This window comes from Gallinula chloropus (genome assembly GCF_964237585.1).
Source record: "Gallinula chloropus genome assembly, chromosome: 17".
Taxonomy (NCBI): domain Eukaryota; kingdom Metazoa; phylum Chordata; class Aves; order Gruiformes; family Rallidae; genus Gallinula; species Gallinula chloropus.
This window is the reverse complement of record NC_140102.1, coordinates 2,556,536-2,581,442: the sequence shown is the minus strand read 5'-3', so window position 1 is coordinate 2,581,442 and position 24,907 is coordinate 2,556,536. Positions and strand designations below refer to the sequence as shown.

The 24,907-nt window shown below is 40.4% G+C and overlaps 1 protein-coding gene across 6 annotated transcripts in view; it reads right to left on the bottom strand.

The window, feature by feature from the left end:
• Positions 1–1,857: 1,857 nt before the first annotated feature.
• Positions 1,858–24,907, bottom strand: part of RIMBP2 (RIMS binding protein 2) — a gene marked incomplete at both ends in the record, with an annotated part of 52,085 nt that continues 29,035 nt past the window's right edge. For 2 of the 6 annotated variants that reach the window (XM_084272160.1, XM_084272161.1), the window contains 10 exons: positions 1,858–3,454; positions 5,844–5,978; positions 6,364–6,435; positions 7,077–7,180; positions 10,618–10,786; positions 12,947–13,131; positions 16,004–16,156; positions 18,571–18,688; positions 20,362–21,093; positions 24,074–24,232. In XM_084272160.1, the coding sequence (XP_084128286.1) occupies positions 3,266–3,454; positions 5,844–5,978; positions 6,364–6,435; positions 7,077–7,180; positions 10,618–10,786; positions 12,947–13,131; positions 16,004–16,156; positions 18,571–18,688; positions 20,362–21,093; positions 24,074–24,232 (2,016 nt within the window). Of the gene's footprint in view, positions 3,455–5,233; positions 5,261–5,843; positions 5,979–6,363; positions 6,436–7,076; positions 7,181–8,510; positions 8,577–10,617; positions 10,787–12,946; positions 13,132–16,003; positions 16,157–18,570; positions 18,689–20,361; positions 21,094–24,073; positions 24,233–24,907 lie in introns of those variants that run through there. The other 4 variants (XM_084272159.1, XM_084272163.1, XM_084272162.1 and 1 more) reach the window with 4 other exon arrangements.

Here is a 24,907-nt window from a genome sequence, read left to right as displayed (position 1 = left end):
GGATTTTTTATTGAGGCTTTTAGGTTTTCTTGAGGCATATGCATGGGATGAGTATGTGGAACTTCATTTTCATTGTAGGAAATGGGTTGAGATAGCAGATCTGCATTTTAAATGTGTGTCTTGCCTGCTCTACAAACTATGCATTTTTCTGTTATTTATTTTTAATGCTTATTTACTGCAGTTTTTCTGTGATAATTCACAAAAGATTATCAGATTTTATTTATGTTTATGGGAAGTCTCACACAGAGTTATTTTTAGGATACAAGGTAGGTAGTTATATAGACCAAAATGCAAACCTCTCCAGCAAGCACATTACACTTCTAATTTTCAAAAGAAATCTGCTGTTTCCTTGTTGTTTGGGTGTTAAAACGAGGTTGAAACTTTGTCTCCTGAAGTGTTTCATAGCTTAAAGACTTGTGGCTATCAGGGCTTTTGTGTTAAGACTGCAGTGTGCTGCAAAACCTATGGAAGGGGTTTTAATACTTGCCCTTGAAAGTGGTTTGCAGGCTGAGTAGAGATTTTCTTGTGCTCACTTGTGGCTCCCTAGGAGTAGAGGAAGGTGATACAGAACTTAAACTGCCATAGCTGAGCAGGAAGTTCTGTGTGCCAAAGTTGTGTGTGTCAGAGGCAGTTATTTCTGTATCTTACTGCAGCTATGGGGAACATCATCACCTACAGCTCCAGTGTTCTCTCTACAAAAAGTGACAGCTTTGTCTAAGCTTGAGTGCTCAGATGGCAGCTCTGTGCCTTACTGTGGAGTACCCTGGTCTTGTAACTTGGTGTTTGTTTCACAGCCTGAGCACACTGTTGTTTTGGACAACTGCAGATTCATTAACTGAAATGAACTAAATCTCTTGGTTGACATTGTTCAACTGCATGTTGCGTGTTAAATGAGAAGAGTAATTTCTATCAAAGAATATCTCTGCATTAACCTGTAAACATGGTGATGTTTTTTGTGGTTTCTGTGTTTATGTGGTGCCAAGCACGGGGGGGGTGCTTAGGCCTCAGTTTGCATTCTTAGATTTTTGCTGGTAACTGTTCAGCAGGAGTATCTTGATTTGTAAAGTGAATAGTAGTTGTGTTGATGGAGTTTGAGTTCAGAGTTTTGAGGTGCCAGGAACAGAGTCAAACTAGTGCACATGGAAGAATTTGGGTTGTTTTTAGGTTTGTTTTTTTAAACTAAACTGTTGTGAACCGTGTTCCTTTCCTTTGTGAGATTTAAATAAAATTGTTGCTGTAACCCTTGCTTGTTTGAGCCTGTTAGATATATTTGCATCCACATGTCAAGACCAGGCTTTGGCCATACTATGTGATGTGCTAGAGTAACTTTCTAACCATTGTTTACCTCTGGAGAGCTCCTGGAGTCTTGCATTTAGATGAGCTGTTCTTCAACAGTAAATGTCAGCCAGCAGCAGCTCTGACAGCAGAGTGGTTTTTACCTTGTGTTCAGGTGAGTTTTTAATTTGCTTGCACTGATTTCTTCCACGTATCACTTGTCGTGGAGAGAGATATAGGGGGTTTGCCAAAGGCTTCTGTCTTTATGGTGTAGTAAAGTAGTAGCTTTTCCTCTTCACTGCTTAGTGTTTTGTTAGTTATGCATCACTTATTTATATACCAGTCAGAGGTATAAACTCTGCTCTCATTTGAGGTCAATGCCAGTGCTGCTTCCTCAGCCAGCCAGGTAGGGAATGGTCACTGGAAGCTACAGCTTGCACCAGGGCTGCACCGATCCTAATTGCTCCCTAGGCATGGAGCTGGCTGCTAGGATCCAGCCCGTTAACTGGGGAGGGACAGCTAATGCCACTGTCAACCAGCTGCTCCAGTAGATTGATGAAACAAACTGCACTCTACAAAATATCAAATTATTTATTTATATAAAATATAATACACAACAGTTGTACACATGCACACACCCACACAGTACTTTACCACAAATTTAGGCCAGTTATTTTCTTTAATTAAATGTTATAATCTAGCACACGGTATCTTACAGTAATTTACATTATTATCTGAAGACACAATGGGGAAGCTTTGATCATTCATTTATAAACCTTCCATAAGTTACAAAAAGAAAGGCAGTCTGAAAAGTATGTATAAACAGTAAAAACAATTTACAAATGGACAAGAATTACAAAATAGTAACAGCCAATGACTGCCATCAATGTGTAAGATTGTTTTTCTGGAGATGCCAATATTGCAATTAGTATTTGATTATCACCTCTTGCAGCCTTTTTACTGGCTACAGCCTTGGTATGTAACACGGTTTTTCACTCTTTATTTTAGACATGCACTTGATCTTGAATCTGACATCAGCAATATGAAAATGCTTTTTAGTTTAGGACTGTACCTCCACAGGAGAGAAAAAAAAAAGTTGGGGAGAAAAGGTATTTTCTTGTGGAACTGTTTGGGTTTTTGCTTTGGTGGGTTTTTTTTTTTCCTGGTAATTCAGAACAGGGAACCAGGACTTTCAAAAGTTGGAGGCTGCATGGTTGAAACCTGGTGAGTCTCTGAATAACTTACACTGTATCTGATTTCAGTTTAGTGAAAAAGTTGACAAAAGAAACCAATACAAGGATGTTGGTTTGGAAAGGAAAAAAAAAAGAAGAAAAAAAAGGCAAAAATCAAAAAGAAAGTATTTTGCACAGCACTTTCAAACTCCCAGGAGTTACATCTGACATTGAATGGAGTCAGTAACATAGTACTTGATCTTCAATTACCATGTCTTAGGGAAGGTGGAGACAGCTGAATACACAGTACATACAAAGTATACGCTGTATATTTATTAGACAGTACAAATCATTGTGCATTAATAAGGCAAAACATCAAGGCTGATTAAACTAGGAGTTTCAAGACCATTTTTGTGTATGATATACGGTGGGGTGATCTCTGAGCCAGCACTCAATAGAGTTTTCTTCCCCACGCTCATGGCTAAAGGAGACTAAAGGCTGAGATTTATCCAATGGAGTTGCAGGTGTTGAGTTGACTTCAAATAAAACCATGTTCTTCGTCTCATAATCCCACAAATTTTACTCTTTTTTATTATTATTATTTTTTTAAATAAAAATTTGCAACAACACATCCAGTTCCTTTTTTCTTGCTGTTTTGGTTAAGGAATTCACATGATTCTATTGATGTCAGAGTTAAAAACGCAAAAGTTTGGTAAAGTTGTACTGCATAGTCATGAAAGCCCTAGTTTTGACGTTTAAAAAGAAAAAATAAAATTACACAGACTGGAAGCTTTACAAGTTGTCCAGGAGTACATGACTCATTTCACTGCACCCAGCTTTTTCAGCAGTTTCTTGCCTTTGGAAAGCAGCCCCTTTTTCTTTTTCGAGGACATATCCCTGCCTCTCCCGGGACTACCAGAACCCATAGGTGACGGAGGTGACCCGGAATGGAGATGAACTGTGGGGGATGGTGCTCTCCGTGATGTACCTGTATTCTCAGGAGGAACCTATTAGGTACATTGTTATAATTTATTGAATGTTTGAAAGCTTCAAAGCTGTTATCATCAAGAAAGTTGGTAAAATCACTTGTCCCATTACCCACTTAAACAAAAGGGCTGGTTCCTTTCTTCTTACTGGCTTAAAGTACCCTATGGGCTTATGGAAAGTACATAAACTTTGAGGAAAAAGTACAGACAATAGCAACCCCTCCAACAGAGCCCTGTTTTGGTTATACTTTTTAAAAGAAAGAAGTGTATATGCTTTTTTTTTTTTTGGCCATAATTCTGGCCACAAAAGCCACAAAATTGGTTTTGGTTTTGCATTTCAGTACTCTGGTAGGACAAAAATGAAGAGGGATACTTTGAGCTATAGCTTTAAGAAAAATAGGTGTGTTAAGTGCTACGGATTATACGGAAATGACTTAAAATGCTGCATGATTTTTAAAAAAACATCCTTTAATTGCCTTTTCTTTAAAATTGGCTAGCAGACTTTACATATTTGAGAAGATGGCACACTGGCTTAAAAAAAAAAAAAAACCAAAAACCAAAAGAAAGAAAAAAGCTAAAATGAACCTTAATTGCAATCAAAGAATGCTTAAAGACCCTGACTGCTTGATGTGTATGCTGCAGCTATGAGGTTGCTGAATGAAGGTGAATACTCGTACGATAATTAGATGACAGCATTCCTAAATATTTTAAACAGCTATATTTTTTTTTTTTCTCAATCAGCAAAAGCAGTTGAATGAAAATGCTAACACTACTTATACTCAGCCTATCCTAACTACAGTGCCCGGCTGACAAAATGTGGTACTATCAATTAAGATGATATTTTCAATAGTAGAATCCATGCCTTAGGGTCCCCTGTTAGCTTGTAGTTCAAGTTAAAAAACATCAGCAATTTACTGGCTTGCTGTGCAACAGTGAGTTAAGCAAAGGGGCTTCAAGCCTACTTTGATTTTAAATCAAGGTCTAATTCTAATGAAAAAAAAAACAAAACAACTTGGTAAAGCACCCCAACGTACACCTGAAGATACCAGATATTTAGTCTAATGCATTCATTCAGTGAGCTGCATGTTTCATAGTGAGACTTTTATTGCATTGGTAAACCAAACAGTTTGTGAGTATTTCAAATACACACTTTCTAGGAAGATCTGAGTAAATTGTACCATATGCAGGGCTTTTTTTGAGAAGTGTTGGATAGTTGGTCTTAGGCAAACTGGGGTATAATCGATTGTGGAAAACACATTTTAAGGCAGGCAATTTAAGTAGCTCTGTTTGAGCACAATGAGTTTCAAAACCAACTATACCCTTGTAAACTACCATCCGTAACGGCTGACATTCTGTCTGTATGTTCTTTAAGGGTTGGGGGTGTTGTGCTTTTCTCTTGATAGAGGAGCTTGGAATTTTTACATCCCAGCTTGGCTAACAATGCAATATGCAGCTTGTGTTTGTAGGGTAGTAGACAAACTCTCCTTTCTATGTAAACATAAACATTTAGCTCATGAAGAAATATGCTCCAAACATTGACCTTCGTAAAGCCAGGTCTAATGGACTTATTTCTAAGGATTCCTTTTTAAAGGAGTTCTCTCCTAAAGAAACTAAATTGACTAGATACAGTAAAAGCATATAGCCTATTCTTCTGTGGCCAAGGCTTTTGGAGACATATTTCTTTTCTTTTTTTTCCCCACAATTAAGTTTCAAGACTTGCATTAGATAGCCAGGTAGCTTTAATTGAAATCTCTATCGGTATCTTCAGTTGCTCACTTACGTGAAGGCTACATTGCCTTATTAAGGTGTGAAATGAACACTCTTCTTCTGTTTCCAAGCAGATGAGCAAAGAAATAAAAATATATATAAAATATATAATATATAAAAATATCGCAGTGATGAAACAAAACCAAAAATGAGATAACTCTAAACATGATTAGTCTTTCATAAGAGAGAAGTCTCTGGGCAATTAACTACTGCCAGTTGGACTAGGAAGTCGTAAGGATTAGGAGATGAGCACTGTCACTCAGCTGCATCCACAGCTCAGATTAAAGGAAGGCTTGTGCCAGTCTTTCACCCACAAGAACTTTCCCTTTCATCTAGATAGCACACAGGGTAAGACTCATTTAGAAGTATTAGAAAGTAACTACTTTCGCCAGGGAAAAGCTGTTTAAACTCAAATTATAATTGAAGTAACCGTAATTGCTGCAATTAAATGCTAAATTTAGCTTCTTCATTTACAAATGTAACAAGCAGAAGGCCAAGTCAAGTCCTTGTCTCTTTCATGTATTTGAAAGTTAATTTAAAATGGGCAAATGGAATTAAAATGTTAAAAGTAATGCCTAAATTATATATGAAACAGAATGGGATGGAAAATAAGAGTTTAGGGTTTTCTGATTCGGTTGCTTACCCTTTTTGCTTTCGTACGCGTCGGCGTGTCGTGAACGTAGCGCAAGGGTGCGTCGGAGAGATAGACTTCTACATCGTCAGGCACTTCTTCGAGAAAGTTGGAAGGAACCAGCCCCTTTTGCCCATTCAGTTCACCCTGCAAAACGAGGAAAATGTCAGCAATGTTTCAATTAAAGCAAAAGTGGGTTTCCCAAGAAGGTAAGGAAATGCTTTTCCTTATTTCAAAGCTAGTGGGGAAGAGAAAATAACTATCTGAGGTCGCTTTGGACCTCAAGAGCTGCAGGAGCACCCTGGGGTTTATCTCTGCACAATGGAGAAGCGGGAGCTGAACCCCCAGACCATTTCTAGACGTGGTTCCTGAGGACATGTGCAGTGTGATGCCGTGCAGGCCCTGGTGCTCCCCACTCCTCACTGGGGGGTCACTTCTAACAGGACCCCCAGGCCCTCACTTAACCCTTCACACACCCACAGATGGCTCTAGCAGGGCACAGTGCTTCATGTGACCAAAGCAGCCAGCTTACATAGTAAAATCCATCTTCATCGATTTCACCAAAGACGGTGATGATGTCCCCGGTGCAGAACGTCAGCTCGGCCTGGAGAAAGAGCAGACAGGGTGTGTTTTGTTAGGCCAAGGTTAATGTCTTCAGTATTAACAGTAACTCCAGTGATATTTTCCCTTCCCCTTTATGATATGACACAGTTTTTGTTTTGTTTTGTTTTTTAGCTTGCTAAATCAGTGCCCTCCCCCCTGGGTTCTAGACCCCCCCAGGGCCACCCGTGACAAAGGAGAAGCAGGCAGCCTGGCCCTGGGGATGCTCAGCACTCGTCTGCACAGAGCCTGGGACAGCCTGAACAGACTCTGAAGCTTTGAACTACACGATGTCAGTTATGGGACGAGGGAACAAGACCCAGAGGAGGGACATGATTCGGTCCCTCCATGTGCATGGGACTGAGTGCTGGCACCCACAGGTACAAAACAGCTGAGACTGCTCCTGAAAGACAGAGCTCCTGACCTAGACTTGCAGAGTTACCTGGTTCTGTTCAATAGTCTATTAAATAGCAGCACCCATCTCTGAGCTGCAGTGGTCTGGGCTCTTGCTAATTGCCTGTGGTTTAACAGGAAGTTAAGTATGCTTTTAAAACTTATTTTAAACTACTTAATCTGTTGCCCAGACTGCCTTGAACTGCTGTAATTTAGAACCAGACTTGGTTCAGGGAACAGTTATGTCAGTACCTCTACATCAACATTAGGAGAACTTTCTCTCGGGTCGTAATCGTACAGCGCCACCATCCTCCTTGTAGACACAGAATGTTGCCTGCCACTCCTCCTGTTTCTTTCTGTTCGATCGCAAGGGGAGGAAGGAAAGGAAAGCTATCAAAGTTATGTGGAAAAGAAAAACAAGGTGCAATTTTTCCCCACGACATTCTCACACCAGCGCAGTACCAGTGTTGCTATTGCTCTAGTGTAGTGATAGAAGGTCACGGATTACCAAAGCTATTAACACAGCTCAAGGTTTCAGAATGGCAGGTACGATTCAGAAACGCTGCCTAACAGTTGGTTTGCTCTATTCTAAGCCACTGAATCCTCTGAACAGCATTTATCTGCAGAACTAAACTGCCAAAAGTTCCAGCTACTCTCAGTTGTAAGAACTGGAGGTTGCCAGTGTACACAAAGCCAAACATTCAACATTCTGTTTGTTTCATTTTAGTCAAACTTCCACATTTACCGGCTGTTCCCAGCCCTCCCCACCCCAATCACAAGGAAGTTTGTGCCTGGGATAATTTTTCCACTTTATGCAGGGAGAACCTGCACACTCTCTGCTGTCCCACAAGAGAGGCCACCCATGATACCAGTGTTCTCAGGACTGACTCCAGAAACATGGTCTCAAGTACTGTTTAATTTTACATGTTGCCTTTGTGGGGAACAGAAGGAAAGGAGGAAAATCTGTAGTTTCCAAGAACCCCAAGAAATGTTTTATCAACTGAGATTAAACATTTACAGAGAGGTCCAAATGGGCTTCAGTTTAAATTTGAATGATGTTAGTTAGCATGATTCTTGCAGATGACTGCTGTAGCAAGAGAAACATGCTTGTTAGTGCTACATACAGACAGGCATTGAGGGCAGGGCGATGAGCGTTGGGCAGTGTGCCAGTGGCACACTGGGTGAGGTTCTGCTGATGCAGGAGCACACTGGGAGTGTGGCATGCACTCAGCTGACACGGGAGCATTCCGACAGAGGCCGTCACCGATGTTTGCAAGGGGTGGTTTGGAGCCACTTGCCCAGCTATCGCTGCAGGGGACTTGCACAGAACACAGGAGAGATCCAGAGGGACGGCACAGACTGTGACGGACAAGGGAGCTGCTCCCCTGCTCCCCAAAGCCTGGATCAACACACACCTAAATGTGCCTGTGCACCACACTCTGCATTTGGAAACGCTCTGGCGCAAGGCACTGCCCACTGTCTGGGGTCAGGGGCCCCTCTACGACCAAGAAAAGACTCCAAAGGGGACCCTACCCATAACTGCTACATGACAATATTGCAATATTTTCAGACTTGTGGTTTCCAAAAGTTCAGAGGCATTTAAAAAAAAAATAATTCCATCTAGACAGCTCAAACCATTTCAGCTCATTTACAGCTTGAATCAAATGACTGGTTCTTAGCACAGACCTCTTTTAGACTTTCTGGATCTGCGGTGTACAGAGCGTGTGCTCTCTTTGAAACGGTCACAGTTGACTTCAGGAAAGGAATGCATACAAATAAAAGAAGAAAAGATATGAAGCTGTTCAAAGTTCTGGTTTTTTTTTTGTTTTTTTTTTTTTTAAGGATTTCATGTGGGCAAAGGATTAAGAAAAAGAGAGTCATATGGCCAGAACATTGTAAGGGTCTGATATTGTATAAAAATGAGTAACAATGCAAGGCAGGCTGGCAATTAGAGCCTGCTTTGGCTACAATCCACGTGGGCAGCCTCTGTGACAGGGAGGGTCTGAGCACGGGGATCTCTGCTACTCATCTTCCATTTAAAATTAAGCCAAACTAACCATTCTTTCCGAATCCATTAGGAAGAGTGTTGGGTTTTGTTTGGTTTTAAATGGCTAACAATTTAGATCCACATTAAAGAGAAAACACACGATGCTTTCCAAGTGCTACAGTATTTAAAGGTGAACTGCTGGGGGTAGGTTGCTAACAGCTCGCTCAGAAACATACCAGAATACAACCAATTGCTTAAAAATGTAAGGCAGGGCAAGGTTTCTGTCACATACTGCCTCTCCTCATTGCTTCCTGATCCCTCAGCTACTTCAGGAAACACTGCCAGTTGAGCACAAGAAAAAATCTAGGTATATCCATGAATACAACCCTTAGGCAGCCAAAATACTCCTCAAATCACGGGGAGCTGTGTAGAAGACTGGTTTTAGACACTGCTCAATCCCCCCAGGTGTGTTACAGGTGTACCTAGAGCAGGTTGGGTATCTCATATCCATGAATACAACCCTTAGGCAGCCAAAATACTCCTCAAATCACGGGGAGCTGTGTAGAAGACTGGTTTTAGACACTGCTCAATCCCCCCAGGTGTGTTACAGGTGTACCTAGAGCAGGTTGGGTATCTCATTCCAACCAACTTCAAATGATGCAGACCAAGGTTAAAACACTACTTGTGTGGAACACTGCTGGAGGCAGCAGCCAACCCATCCAGGCACATCAGGTCCCACTGTGTGCCTACCCTGTAATGTCCTGTGAGTATACACCTAGGTGTATGGGCTGCACCCAGAGGAGCAGGTGAGCAAAGGGGTTTACAAGTGCCTGTGGGTGCTAGCATTTATGTGGCAGAAGTAAATAAATAGACAGATTTGAACTAAGAACTCAACATTTAAGAACCTAACACATCCTTCCCTTTCATTGCCATCCCAGTAGCTTGAAAATAAAATCTCAAACCCCTTGCATTTCCTAATCCAGTTTTGGAAATGGTGAAAGTTTTGTGCACTGGAAGAAAACGCCTGTGGAAGATGCCTTTGGGGTTTTTTTAGCAACCACTTTTACAGTTCACTTTTAAACAGGACTGAACCAATTCCAGCCCTTTATACTCTCTGGATCATGGTAAAAATTTGAAAACATATTGAGACAGTTGCATGAAATTCATTTTTTAGGAAAAAAAAAATCCAAGCTATTTGCATTGTTCATGTGTGTGCAGCACTGACCCAACTGCAACACAAGTGGTTCATAGCAGAATTGTTTGGCCAAACTGCTTTTTAAAGGGTTTGTAACAGCAATAGCCATAAACTCCTACAACATGTTGTGCTATCCCAAATGAGGTTACGCATAACCCTTTGCCACCATCCCTTTAAATTACTGGTAAAGTAGGAAAATGTAGAAGACTAAAAATAACAACAAATAAGTGATTTCATTTTTTTTAATGCTTTGCAGCAGTGAGCATATCACAAAGCACCTCAGCACAGCACACTCCAAAGCACAGGGATCGTGTTCTGTGTCCAGAAATCTTTCAGGTGGCAAACCCCCTTTTTATTTTTAAACAAGAAAAGAAAGTAATGAGCAGAGCAGTGAAGATACAAGTCCTCATTTTCAGCAAAAGATGTGACCAGGATTAAATATTAGTTGAATAAAATCATCCAGATACTGACACAGAATGTATCCCATGGTGTAGTAAATTGCTGTTAAGTTTAGATGCATCTGCACTGAGTAAAAACAAAAGGCAAAGCAGATCCAGCCAAGTTAAAAGCACCCAAAAATTAGAAGTGAAGCGTAGGTATTTTTCCCTTACCAATTTTCTCAACTGGTGTGTTCAGAGGAAGAAAGCCTTGTTTTAGAAGCTGATCCATCATCTCTTCATCATCTGCTTGGATCTCGGAGACCATATTACATGGGATAAGGCCAATTCTTGTACAGGTCTCTCCACGGTAGAATCCATCAGCATCTTTGTCCCCATACACCTGTTATTCAAGGAGTGATAACGTTGGTTGATAAAGGTTTAAGCATTTAGGAATCTTAATACAAGCTGAATGGCTCCCAAAGCCTAGACACATGACTACAGATGTGGGATTACACTAGGTTGTGACTACTCTGATTTAGGCTACAAAACCAGAGTTGTTACCTCAGTTTGAACTACACCTTCCAATCCAAAGGCAGAATTTGGATCTTTTGTTGTTAAGCCACAAAATGCACAGAAACTGAGAGTCACCATTTACAGGCTTCAGCTCCCCCCTGTGCTGAGCCAAAACCCTACTGAATGTCTCACCCCCAGGTTTGTGGGGTTACTCACACGGCCCCTTTTTTGGTGCCATATGAACTGTGTTCAAAATGAACTGGGCCAAGTGTTGTTACTCTGAATGGAACAACTCCTGTATGATCACAGAATCCCAGACTGGTCTGGGTTGGAAGGGACCCCAAGGATCACAGAGTTCCAACCCTCTGCCACAGGCAGGGCCACCAACCTCCAGCCCTGGAGCTACACAAGGCTGCCCAGGGCCCCATCCAACCTGGCCCTCAACGGGGAGGGGACGGGGCATCCACCCCCTCTCTGGGCAGCCCGTTCCAGCCCCTCACCACTCTCTCTATAAAAAACTTCCCCCCAATATCCAGTTTAAATCTACCTTCCTTTAGCTTTAATCCATTTCCCCTTGTCCCATCAAATGATCAAAAATGAGCATCTAATACTTAATATACTTAATATATATGTACTAAATTAAGCTCTGCTATTGTGATTCCAGTAAACAGGAATTAAGATATGAATAGTATGGCTTTTCATCAGCAAGAACAGGTAAACCCAAAATGTCTCTTAAATTCCAAAATACAGTCAGTTCATAGAGGCTGCTGATGACACAGAGGCCTGGGATCAGGGACTCTGCCAAACAAAAATGCTCTTAAGGCCAAAGTGATGGCAGAGTTTTTATGGTTCCTTGTTAAGGCTCAGTCAATTGCTTTTTCTTTCCTTTAGATGCAAACAAAAGACCCCAAACTAATCCCTTCAATTCACTGAAATGACCATTGAACAGGTGTAATCTGTCCTCACAACAATTTGATAAGAAATTCAAAGCAGCAGCTCACGCTGTAGTCACTGTGGTCCCAAATAAAACATAAACATCATGGAGTGAGTGTCTGGGGTGAGGTCTCTCTGGACTTTTTAGTGCCAAACACAAATATTTGTGAAGAAATAATTGGATACCTGAGTGAGATGAACATTCTTACAAATCAAACTGAGCTCTCAAGGAATTGCCATATTTTTGGCATGAAGGAGGTAGGCAAGGTGTCCAACAATGTATTTAGTATTAAAAAGCTGTGATTCTGGATATAGACGTTTATGTTTGGATCCAATCCAGCCCAGCACAACCCAGTCACTATTTTAATAGCTGAAGTTACAGTTTTACCTTTGAAATGAATCTACATTTTTCAGGTTCTATTTGAGGTCACACAAATCTCAGCTACCCTTGGACCACCAGCAGCTGCTCCTGCTGCCTCCCTCCTTTCTGCCCAGTTTGCACCACATTGATTGGATATCAGGCTGCAGGAGGAGACACATTTGCTGATTCAACTGAAAAATCCACCAGCTTTTGAAAGTCAGATCAGCAAAGTGAACAAATTGTGCAGCTGCACAGTCATAAGATGAGCCAAGCTGGGAGAGCTGGCTGGCTGTGCTGGTCTAACAGTGTCCTAGCACCTGGAAAAGGGTGGGTTTGGCTTCTGCACCCTGTCCAAAGGCAGCTTGTGTGTTTTATACTCAACTGTCAGATAAGGGAGTGGATTTTCCAGTTTCAGAAGAGAACTCCAGAAGTTAAATACCTATTTGAAATACATATTTGACCTACCTATACTCTTCAGTAATATTAAATTTGCTCTTGGCACCTAAATCTCAAGTTGAGTCCAACCCTAACTAACTATATACAGCAACTTTGACAGTTTTGCCCATTCCCTGACTATTTTTAACCTGTTACCAGCAGATATTTTAGGCTCCAGATCCAGGGAGATTTGCAGCTAGAACCTCTGGAGGAAAAAATCCTTGGACTCTAGTCACACAAGTTCCTTTCTCCATGGGGAACAAAGACAACCCTGTTTGTAAAATTGGGTCCTTCATTTCCTTTGGTTTTAGATCTCACCTTAATGATCTGGCCTTCTTTAAATGGCAGCTCTTCCTCTGCAGCATCAGGATTTGGGGACATGGTCAGCGGGTCGTAGTCAAAGAGGGCAACAAATATTCGAGTACAAATATCCTCTGTGCCAGGATCGGTTTCTGATTCTTCATAAATATCTGGAGAAAGATGGTCATGGCCACCATAGCCATCTAGGAAAGTAAAAATCAGAAAAGAACAATTCAGCAATATGAGTTGGCCTCATCTTTCAACTATTCCAGTTAATGTTTGAAAAATGTTTGGCATTTCAGTGGGAAAAAACCCCTCAGTAACTTAATGCATGTCTTATTCAGCTTGATGTCTGGTGCTTTGGGTTGGTTTTTTAAGTAGCAGTTTAAACAAAGCACATACAATCTGCATGCACTGACCATGGTGTTGCTCTGCACCACAGTGACATCTACACGTGTGAGAACAGCTCAGGTTAGAAAGCAACTTCTGTCAGGTTCACTTGAGTTTGCCATAGATCAATGAAGCATGTTAAGAGTGACAGAACGATGAGTCTGATGATAGGCTTTCTCATTACTGCAAAAATAACCATGCTTTGGATCCACCTGCTTTCCAGCACAGCTGCTTCTGCTCTTCATGGACACAAGAAAGCACATCCCAGCTGTTTTGACATACCATGTTTTAGGTACCAGGTTTAAAACATGGTTATAAGCTCTTCTCTCCAGACAGGCAAGAGGAAATCAATCTCAGCAGTGTTAGTTATGCCAGGGTGGGAAATACACTGCCTTGGTTTTGTTTAAAACAGAGTCAGGAGTTTGGAGAGCTGGCTGGCAGCGTCCCAGACCAACCCAAACGCTGACATGATGGCTTAAATCCAGGAGGAGCAGTCAGCTAGGACTGCCATGAACTGTAAGCTCATTGGGAAGGATCACCCGTGCATATCACAACATCTGACAGTGCACCAAGCTCTGTCCACTACAGGGTACCAAATCAAATAGGACATTTAAAATCAGAACTGAGGTTTAGTTTCATATATCTGTCAGACTTTACAGATGACCTGGAGAATGTTTTTAGACCAGGATTCAACCACAAGCTTAAGGATGGGCTTCAGTAAAACCGAATTAAAAAATTAGGCCAAAATGGCTAACAATGAATGCTTTGATTGATGGGCTTCAAAAGCTTTTAATTTTGTTTTGAAAGAGCATCTGGCAGCATTTTCCTAAAAAACAGGCTCTTTCAAAACACACAAAGTCCCAAAACACAAAGCCTTGGCTTATTTTCATCTAACTTCAGTGAGAATCACATACTTTTGGCTTTTGCTGAATCAATACTTATCCATTTTACGAGATTCTGCACAATGAATAAACTGAGAAAGCAAAGTTATGAATTATGATGAAAATGTGGTTCAACTCTACCAATTTTTTCCCCAATTTTCACCTCTATATAATTTTTACTGTAATCGCCACTTAAAAATTAACAACTCCCATTGTTTGCAATAGCTTCAACATTCAATATGGAACACTTCAGATAAAATTCTTCTTTTTGCCTCTCTGGCTGATGCATTTCATTAATTTTTAAACTGGCAGAAAAAAAATGTCAGTCACAGCTTTAAGGGAACAGCTACTCACTCTTGGGTCCAGAGCGCAAGAAAGAATGTGACTAGGGAAAAGTGCAGAACAGCAAAAGGGCAGGGAAAAACTCCAGCCAAGAAGCTTTAGGCAGGCACAAAGCACAGAAAGGAAGTGTGGGAGAAGGATACAAGTGGGATAGAAAGCAATGGGACACAAAGATGGGATTCGTCTCTCTTCTGGTCTCCTCCCACAGCCAGGTTGCAGTCATTCTGCGGCTCAAACTGAAGCCCACCAGGTACCTCAGGTGTGTTGAGGTTCTGGGGGTGTGTCTTATTTTTTAAATTAAAAAATAGCAATTTTTGCATCCAACTCCAACTGCAGTTAATGAGGATTTGGTGCAAACAGGAACTAGAGCCAAACATGTCTCTGTTAAAAGCACTGGCCTCTAACAACCTGACTCAAAACAGGCTTGTTTGCTTCAGCAAACCAGAAGGCAAACAATCTTTGATTAGCTCATTACCTTATCTTATTCTATCAAGAGGTGTATATATGTATATCATGCAGATACACACACACAACTGTGTATGTAAAAAGCTTCATCTTTGGATGCAGCCAGCCAGATCCCCAGCAGATGTGTAGTTGCAACCACAGTGGCACTGAATTCATGAGGTATCATTGATACACACAAGCTGATGATCTGGTTGTACGTCAGCCAGATACATTTGCTTTGAAACTCAACACTGAATTATGATTTACCTAAACTTCCAGGGCCCCTTTTGTTTCATTTCAAGCATCAACAAAACCCTAATTTGTTTCTTAGCTCTGTATATGGCCTGGGCTGCTTTTGTGTGCTGTGTTAGACACTCCAATTCACTGTGTTATGAACTATGAAAACCAAGTTGTTGATCATGTAATGATTTCTATGTTGATGAAGCAACAAATACTATCAGTAGTGGGTGTAACTGCTGGACTCCTGTAACACAACTTTGTCATTGTGATGTAATTATTCCTAAGAATAATTTTTGTCTTCAACAAGTGACATAGGCAAAGTCCTGTGTGGTCATTGAAAAGACTTTGTTTAGTAAGTCAGAGTAACATTTGGTAGCTGCTTCCTATTATAGGATGTTGGTTGTGATTTAATAGCTACTGTTTGTCCCTGCACAGTCTCTATGACTCGATCAGTGTGATGGATGGTTGTTCAGGTGTGTACAGTAAATACTGACTGGCATTAGTAGCAGCATAGCTTCACAGAGGTTCATGCAATGCAGTGTGCTCAGACTCGGTCGAGTATGGAAAGGTGGCTGCACAGCAGTTTCAGGACAGAGGACTAAGGGCTGTGTGTCCCTTACAGCTGAGCTGGAGGAACTTACCTGAGAGCAGACAGGACTTAAGAGCTCTTTCCCCTGGCATTCTGCATTGCATGCAATGTTGTCATACAGAAACCGCGCTGGTTAACACGCAGCTCTAACATGTGTCTGGCATAAAGGATGAAGAATGGTCGGCATACCGTGTCTATATTCAGAGCCCATGGTACGCTGCTGAGGCCATTTCTTGTGTCCACCAATGCTGCGATAATAAGCTTCTTCTTTTACAGGTGAAATATTTCCCTCACTACCTGACCGAGACCGACCGCCTTCACTGTTACTGTCCATTGTAATTTCTATGGAGAAAAAGGGAATGATCTATTAAAACAGGTGGTAGAGTTGCCTTTGCGGAGGCTCCTGCGGGCAGGCTTTGCCTACCTTTCTTTCTGACTTGCATATAGTAGGAAGGCTAAACACTGCATAAGCTTTGCCAGATGTCTCAGACTCTAGAAGTCCTTCTTCAGCAGAGGAATCACAGAAATATATATTTCCTTTTTTTTTTTCCTTTTTCTAAAAGCATCTGAATTTTGTGCTTTTAAAAATCCATACAGCGTAAATATTGTTTGTGAGATCTTTGAAGAAGAATCATCTTTTTATTATGAGGTTTAAACAATCCTACCTGCCAGATCTGCAAGGTCAAGAGCACTGTAAACTGTGTTTCACCTTCTAAAGTATCAACCTAAAAACAAAAATTAATTAATTTACTTAAATCCTACCTGCAAGAAGATACTAATCCAAAGTATCCAAAGAACATTTTGGAGAAAGATTTTATCACTGGAAACCTAAGAACATTAAAATCCGAAGGTCCTTCCCACTAATTTAACCTCCCAGTGCTGAATTGAGAACTTTGCCTCATTAACGTGACCCTGTAGTGGAATAACTTGGCTAAACCCCCAGGCATCCAGGAACACGGTGCTGCTGAGACACTTGGGGTCTGTTTTGAGCTGTATGCTGAGGCCAACAGCAGTGTTGTGTATTTAAACAGCCTAAACTTTGGCTCAACCTCATTTTCTTTCTTTTTTATTTTACTCTGATTTTCACATTGTGGGACTACATATTGTAATGATACAAATACAATAACTTTGATCTCCAAATTAGGAATAAATATTGTCATTTATTCCTAATGGAACTTCCCAAAGAGCATTTGTGGATTGTATGTAATAAAACAAAAATTACTCTAATTTATTCCTTAAGTTACACTGAAAGGAAAAAAAAAAAAAAAAAAACTGAGATTTTATTTCCTATTTAGTTATTTGTTTGAGCAAAAAATTGTCTATCAAATCCCTTCACCCAATTCCTAGGCTGTTGCTATTAAACTGCTAAACAGCTAGGTCATTACTGGGTGGCTCCCATGTCCTAACGTTGCTGACAGAAAGTGAGCTCTGGCAAAGTTAATCACCTCTCTTATTTTTAATTAAAGTGAAAATCAAAAGGATTACTTCAAACAAACCTGTCTACTCACTATTTATTAAATAAATAAATTAAAATTTATCAGATAGTATAAAAGAACTTAGATAACAAAGCTTGCTTGAAATAGTCCAAACATAAATGAGAAACCTTTACTTCTGAGTAAATCTTGACTCCTGCTTTCAGAGAAAAAGGACATGAAAATCTAACAGTCCTCACACCATCATCTGAAATCTGTTTGGTTCAGGTAACAGTCACTGTCAACAGAAACACAACGGCCTCCCTGGAGCTGATTGTCCCACAGTACCATTTTCATACCAGTGTAATTCCATTGCCTGTGAAGATTACCCTGGTTTACACTGGGGTGTGGGATGAGAATCAATGAGGCCTTTGACCCTTCGTGCAGTGTAGCTGTGTGTGCTTTCTGATACCTCTTGTTTGTGGCATCTCTGTTGCACAGAAATGTCAGGGGAGCATTACCTGGCACTGCTCCCTTCTCCTCCTGATGATGCCTACAGCATTCACAGACTAAAGCCCAGGTTTAGGACAGGAACTGGACTGACTTTCCATCTTCATGGAGTAATGTTTGCTAAGAGCCCACAGAACCCTTTCTGCAATGGTTGTGCATGTGTTTCCTGATTTTCAGTGCAAATGTTTCTCATTTGTCAGTACAGAGTGCAGGTTTTATCAGATATGTATTTGTCCATAGTGTCTGGATTCCATTATCTTTTCTGCACTACTTTTTGGATTTTCTGGTTTATCCCAGCAAGTCATATGCAAACCAGACTAGGGATGGTTCTGTAAGAAGTATCAATTCTAGTGAACGTATGCAAATTCTACCAGCATGTTACATTTTACAGCTGCCATTTTCCCTGCTAAATTCCAAAAAGTAGTCAAGAAAATGGAAAGTGAATGCAAAATGATGGCTGATGAATGGAAAGATGGGTGGCTGAATGGATGGCTGAATGGGTACATTTATTTTACAGATCATAAAGCCCGTCTGCATTGTAATTTCTTCTTGGGGGCAATCTGACAGTGCCTAAGCTTAACCACACTTAGAAAAGCTTCAACACCCACCGAGTTCAATGAAAAGCCTCCCAGTGATGTCAATGACCACGGATTCAGCCCCCTGTGAGACCCCAGTACACTCAGATTTAAGATGGAGATGTTTTTAAGATCATTTTATCCCATTTAAACTAAGAGTAACCACGGTTCAAGACAAGTGTAGTTTCTTTTTTTTAAGGACCACCTTCCCAACTCTGAGGCTGCAAAGAACAGAAATGCACCAATCTGTCCAACTAACCAATGGAAGGGACCAACATTGGTCGAGACCTTTGTGGCACTGCACTGCCATGAGAGGACCTTCGCCCTGCATGCTCCGCCCTTTCAGGCCGTCCTGCAGATGATGGATTACCTAAAAGCTAAAGAAAACAACAGAAAGAACAGGTTTGTAAGTTACATGCATGGTAACATCGTGGTCATATGGTTGGACATTAATCAGGTCAATCACATTTGGAAGCAGAAGCTCTAAAGGCAACTAAACTTAGTTTTTAACTGAAAGGTTAGCTGAAAAGTAAATACTGTTGCCTGGCAAACCTGCAAAAGGAAAAAAATGATTCCCTGATTCATGGCAGAGTTTTGTAACCAGCAGTCACGCATCAGAACAAAAAGAAAAGAAAAGAAGAATTTTTGAGATATTCTTTTGCCTTTGTCGTTGCTGCTAAAATGACGCTCTAGTCTCCTGAAGAGTAGTACAACCAGTCATCAGAGCTGTGGAGATTGGACTGCACTGAAAAGGCAAGGCTTTTTGGTAGGCAGCTCTAAAGCTCTGTCCAGTTTTCAGCCTGTCATCAAGTGTATGTCCTTCTGTCTTTGAGCACACTGCTTTTCTGGAATGGCCTTCGGTTGGTAAAGCCTTTTAAAGGTCATTGGCACACACAGAAGGGGATGTAGGCACACTTCGTCTCACATCACAGCTGTCTCTGTTCACTACTCTTGCAGAAAATGTTGCTATTTTAATAACCAAATGACACTAGTTTAATGCTCTCCAGAGTTTATCATGCAGTCACTGAGGTTTGGGCACCGATTTTAATGGGAGAAATCTTTAAGGATCACTTCAGCACAAGCCACTAGGCTAGAAGAGCAGGCAGCTGGTTTCTACTCTTACATGAAACACGTTAGATCTGAGGTTTCCACTCTGGGCTGTTGCAGACTGAGAGGGTAAAGAACTTGCTTTGGTCTTTAGGGAGCAGGGAAGCCTATGGATGCATCTATCAAAGTCTGGAGACTCTGCTTAGATTAATGGACAGAAATGCAAATAGGCAAGATCACGCAGAGGCATCCTTGAAAGATATGGGATGGTCCTGGCCTCTCTCTTTGGAAGAAGCTGTTTGCCTGCATTCTCATGCAGAGATGCAGTCTGCAACTTCAAAGGCAAGAAGAGATGGTCTAAAAAGGAAGGTAACGTAGTGACAGTGCAGAGATAAGCTAGAAAATGGAAATATGATGAAACCTGTGACTACAGAAATCTGGGTCACTGTCACACTGGGGAGAATCTTGATTCTTGTCCAGAGATGTTTCATGATAAAGAACATATCCTGAAAATTCTGGGAATGAGGTGGATAAAAATAACATGATGAAATGAATTCCTTGACATTAAAAGAAAAAACAAACTGATGAAATATTTTTCCAATTAAAATGAAGCTTCTTTTTTTTTTAAGCAACATTTAGATGGGCAAAATAAAGAAAAACAATCTTTTGGAAAAATTATAGTTCAGCTAACCCTTAATTAAAATTTAGATTCAGTTGTCCTTTAATAAAAGCAGCCATTATTGTAATTTGTTCTGTGGGAAAATCATTGTAAAGCAAATTAAACTGATTTCAGCATGACACAAAAGAGGACTATAAAGGAAAATGCAGAATTATAAACAAAAATGAATGGGGAGGAAAAAAAGAGGAAAAAATGTAGCAGACAGGTCCAAAGGATGGACTCTGAAAATTAATTTGGGGGGGAGGGGGGGAAAGAATAGAACAAAAGAAAGAAAACAGACTGATTTGGCAAGCAGACGTTAGAAGGAAGATTTACTTCACACACCAGAGAGTCTTCTGCATCTCTGTGGGATGGCTTTGCAAGTAGACCAGCTGCCCTAGAGTCAGCCATTTTTAAGTCGCTCTTCCAGCCTCCCTGAACATCTTCATTAGACAAATTATCTGTTCTAGCACATTTATGAGTCTCATACTTTTTCTCGTAACTGGGCTTGACCTGTTCACTCCTGGGCTCTACAAAGGAAGGACCCAGGTCACCAAAATCTTCTTCGATGCTGGTTTGTCTGGTTAAAGTTTTCCTGCGAGCAAGCAATGGCCTCATGCTTTTCCTGCAGGAACAGGCAACAGTCTCTGCACAACAGCTAGATGGAACGTTGGCAGAAACTGAATCGCAAGGGTATCTGAAATTGAACCGAGATTCTTCTTCTTCACTTCCACAGTCTAGTCCACTGTCTGGGCTTCTCGATAAGGATCGGCTATATTTACATCCTTTGTCTTCTGCAGCAAAATCCTCCATGCCTGAAACTCTGTGCTTGGCTGGGTACCAGAAGTTGTGCTGCTGGTCTTGATTGTAGGGCCTAGGTGGTCTAGAGTCTCTAGCTATTGTGGGGTTCTTTTTATAGGGCATACCTAAACCCTGCTTGTACAGCAGTTCAGAGTATTCACCATCCTCTTCAGCTACTTCTGGAATACTGAAAAGCTTTTTACTGTGATGTATCTGCTGTGAAAAGTCAGGCTGTTCCAAAAAAGTGGCTTCAGTGGTCTTATTCTTATCGCACTCCTTAAGATTATGTAATGTTAAAAACCAGACAGGGAACAAATAGTGTGTGGCAAAAATAAAATGGGAGGGAAAAGGGAGAAGAAAAGAAAAATAAAGACAGAATTAGTTTTAGAGCAATGGCAAACATAAGACATGCAGCTTATATAGTGAAAAGGATGTCATGCTTTGAATGAGAATCTGTGAAAAATAAAGACATGATTAAGAAGTTGCTGGGTGTCAGATACAACATGAGAGGTCAGTACAAACAACTGAGTGATGCTCTTAACAAGAATAAACCCATGCACTTAAAACAAAGCAACAAAAGCTGCATACAGGTTCCAGCATGGCGAATGAGAATGGCATTAAAACACAGCTGTAATGCTTAGTATGTTCCTTGCCCCATGCCACTTTGCTATTTCATTCTATATAACCAGAAACTTATTCTGAGTACAAAAATTCTGTTCTAGTAAACTTTCCTGCTTTGCATCCGTTAAAGCATCCTATGAGAGTAGCAAATACATCTCCTGCCAGAGGAGAGCTACTCTGCAGACATCATTAAAGGACTTCTAGTTTCCTTTACAAAATTGTATAAAAAAATGGCACCATGTTTAAAGCTTGGCTTCCACAGAAAGAACCCTGAGAAGCACGCTGCTCTCTGCCGTCACTTGGGCTGCACTGCCATCAAATCTCTCATCATAATCTTGTACCTGCTTGATAAAACCAATATTTAAAAATCAGCCTATTAGCAGAAGTAAGTAAAATCTTTGTTTATACCAGAAGTAGGTAAAAACTATCTCAGCTTGGATCAAATAAGCATTCTAACTGAATGGATAGATAAATGTTGCGATTTTTCTATCACATTTACACAAAAGACAGGTTGGTGTAACAGAAGAATCCTACTCAGTTTCTTTTGTGGACTCTGAGAAGAGACCACAGAATAATGATGCAGGAGATGTTGGTATTGATTGACATGGTTTACAGATTCTATGTCATGGGAATCATCTTTCCTTATATGTTACTCAATGCCCAGATCAGGTCGGTCTGTGGACACAACATCACCCATAAAATATGATGGGATCATGTTGGAAACTCCAGCAATACCTCTCTCTCTGAGCATGTTAAACTTAACTGGGTTTTGAATGTCTGCCCTGTTCAGGGCATTGGGGACTTCCTAAGTTACTTTATCAATATATTTGTTTCACCTATTTGCATTCATTTTTAAGATGTGTGTGACACTCAAGAAACTCTTGAGACAAATTGCCATAAAAGTGGAAAAAAGTTAATAAATATGAAGGATAGTTTTGATTAGAGCCCAAATATCTCACTCTTTAGAACACTCAGCTCAGAGGACTTGAATCTTCTCTTGATCACCCATGTGAGCCTTTGTTTTAGAGAATCATTGGAGGGAATAATAACTTCCCAATAAAGCAAATACATATCTGCATGCATTCTTGTTACACTGGGGGCATCTTTTAACTCAGAAGACAATAGTCAGTTACAGCTGCAAGGGCATGGTTGACAACTTCCAGATGCAAAAGGAGCAAGAATCTGGTTACATCATGGAAAATTCAGTAAATGGGGTTTTCCTTTTTTCTTTTGGTAATTGCTGATGTGAAGTGAAATTTGATCTAGTGAAAGGGAGAAGTTATTGAGTACCATGGGATCAGAATCTGATCTGCATTTTTTATCAGAAAATTATCAGCATGGTGGGCTATATTCTCCAAATGAGACTCAAACATCCAAGAGTCATTCCCTAACACACTGAATTCTACTTCTGCAGAATGAGGCAACCAACCATACCCTTCACATACAGTATTCCATCAAGAGCAGTATGACTGCAGACTTCAACTGGTTTAAAATTATTTACTACACCAAATCAGGGTGTAGACATTTCTTTTTAAATATCAACATTGGCAAAACTAAATTAAAACCATGAAGTAAATATACTTTCTGATGCATAAAGAATAAAAACAGTCTAGGGATAATTCTCCTTTTCCCAGAGGAAAGGGACAGAATGCAGAAGGATTTCAGTTTCAGCCTTTGTTAGCAGAATAATAGAAACACTGAACTTTTTTTTCTTTTGAGAAAGTACCTGTCTCTTTCCAGATAGTATCAGAATAATAGGACTGAATTTATAGTACAAGAACACAGTTAAAAGAATGGTCAAAATTTTTCCATGAGGGAGAAAACAGAATAGTTTAAGTTACATAGCAGCATGTTGGAAGAAAAATCAACCTGTGGGTTTCCTTATTCAAATTATCCAACTTTCTAAGAAAATACAATTTAGTGTAATTGCTGGACACATAAAAAGCAAATATAATTTCCATGTAGAAATATACTATGGGAAATACATATCCTGTATTGGGTAGGTCTAACATTCTATGTATGCTTTAATTGTTATACTAAAGTTCTCTTTCACGCATAATATTCCTGTGTAGTATAAAAGTAATATTTTTGATAAGTATTTCCTACTGTCTCTGGTGATGCCTTAATAATCAGAGCATGAGGACTTCTGATCCTGTGTTTATCAAAGCTGACCCAACTGCCTTCTTACAGGCATGCTTTACAGCCCGAGGGAGAGATGGGACTAGCACTGGAAACAGACACATTACTGAGACAGGAAAAACCCAAGTTGTTTTTTTTCCCCCCTCTATGTATGTATGTTTATAAATTACGCTCAGAAACAGTTCATTGTCTGGGTAGAGCATGTAAGTACATTGTCATATAGGTTAGGAAAAGGTCCCCAGATCTAGAACAGATATTGCAACTTCAACAATTACGTATAGGAGAACAGTCAATTCGTTAAAATATCAGCTATGAAACAGTGATCAACAAACAGAAAGCAATAAATGTATTAAGGTGGCCTTGATATCAGTTCTAGGACTATAGGACAGTGTGGGGTTTAATGGTTTGCAAAATTCAGAATTGAGTAAAAGAAATGCTTTGAAGGAAGAATCAAAACATGGAGGTACTCCTAGGGTTCCTCTGCAGTCACACCTACCTTAAGTGCGTTGTGTGAGGTCACACTGACTCGCCGCCTTCCTCCATCCTCCAGCTGCATTTCGGAGTACAGCTCCTCTTCGTCTTCTTCCATAATATCAGACAAGTCAGAACCTCTGCTGCTCTCTGTGTGGTACTCTTCACCATGGCAATAGTGAGGCTGGTTGATATGGTGAGAGAGGAAAATCTTTACTGATTGCAAAGCTGAAAACCCTTGTGTAACACCAAAGAGGACTAGAGCACTCCCTAGGTTTGAACAGCACACTAACACCCACATTAAAATACATCACGTGGCTGCTCTGTTGAAGTGGAAAAAGCACATACAGGGTTCTCTTCCCATCTGTGCTCCAAATTCAAGAAATCCACTGATCCCAGAGGTGATACAAAAAAGGATGTCTGCGTTCACAGCACTAAATCTAGTTCAGCCTTGATTCAATTCCCTTGATTTAAACAGGTCCTTCATGCATCAGTGGACCTGCTGACCAAACTGTAAAAGCCCTAGGATAATTCACATGTCATCTGTTCTTCACAGCTGTTTGTTACATCACATTGTAATTTAAAAGTGATCAGCATTAATTGTTGTGGGATGTTACCATCATTGTATGACACAGCTCGCTGATGGAATTTGAAGATTTAATTCTTTTAAGCATTGTAGGAATAGATGGGCTAAAACCTTGTCTTTTAAAACTGGGCCAAGTATTTCAAGTTCCTATAGGTTTCCAATTGGAAGGAGGAAAAAGTATGTTCTACTGAATTGCTAATGTTAAATAGGAGTGGCCTCTGCTAAACATTACATCTTCCAAATCAGATCATAGACTAAAGTCATTGTATTTCC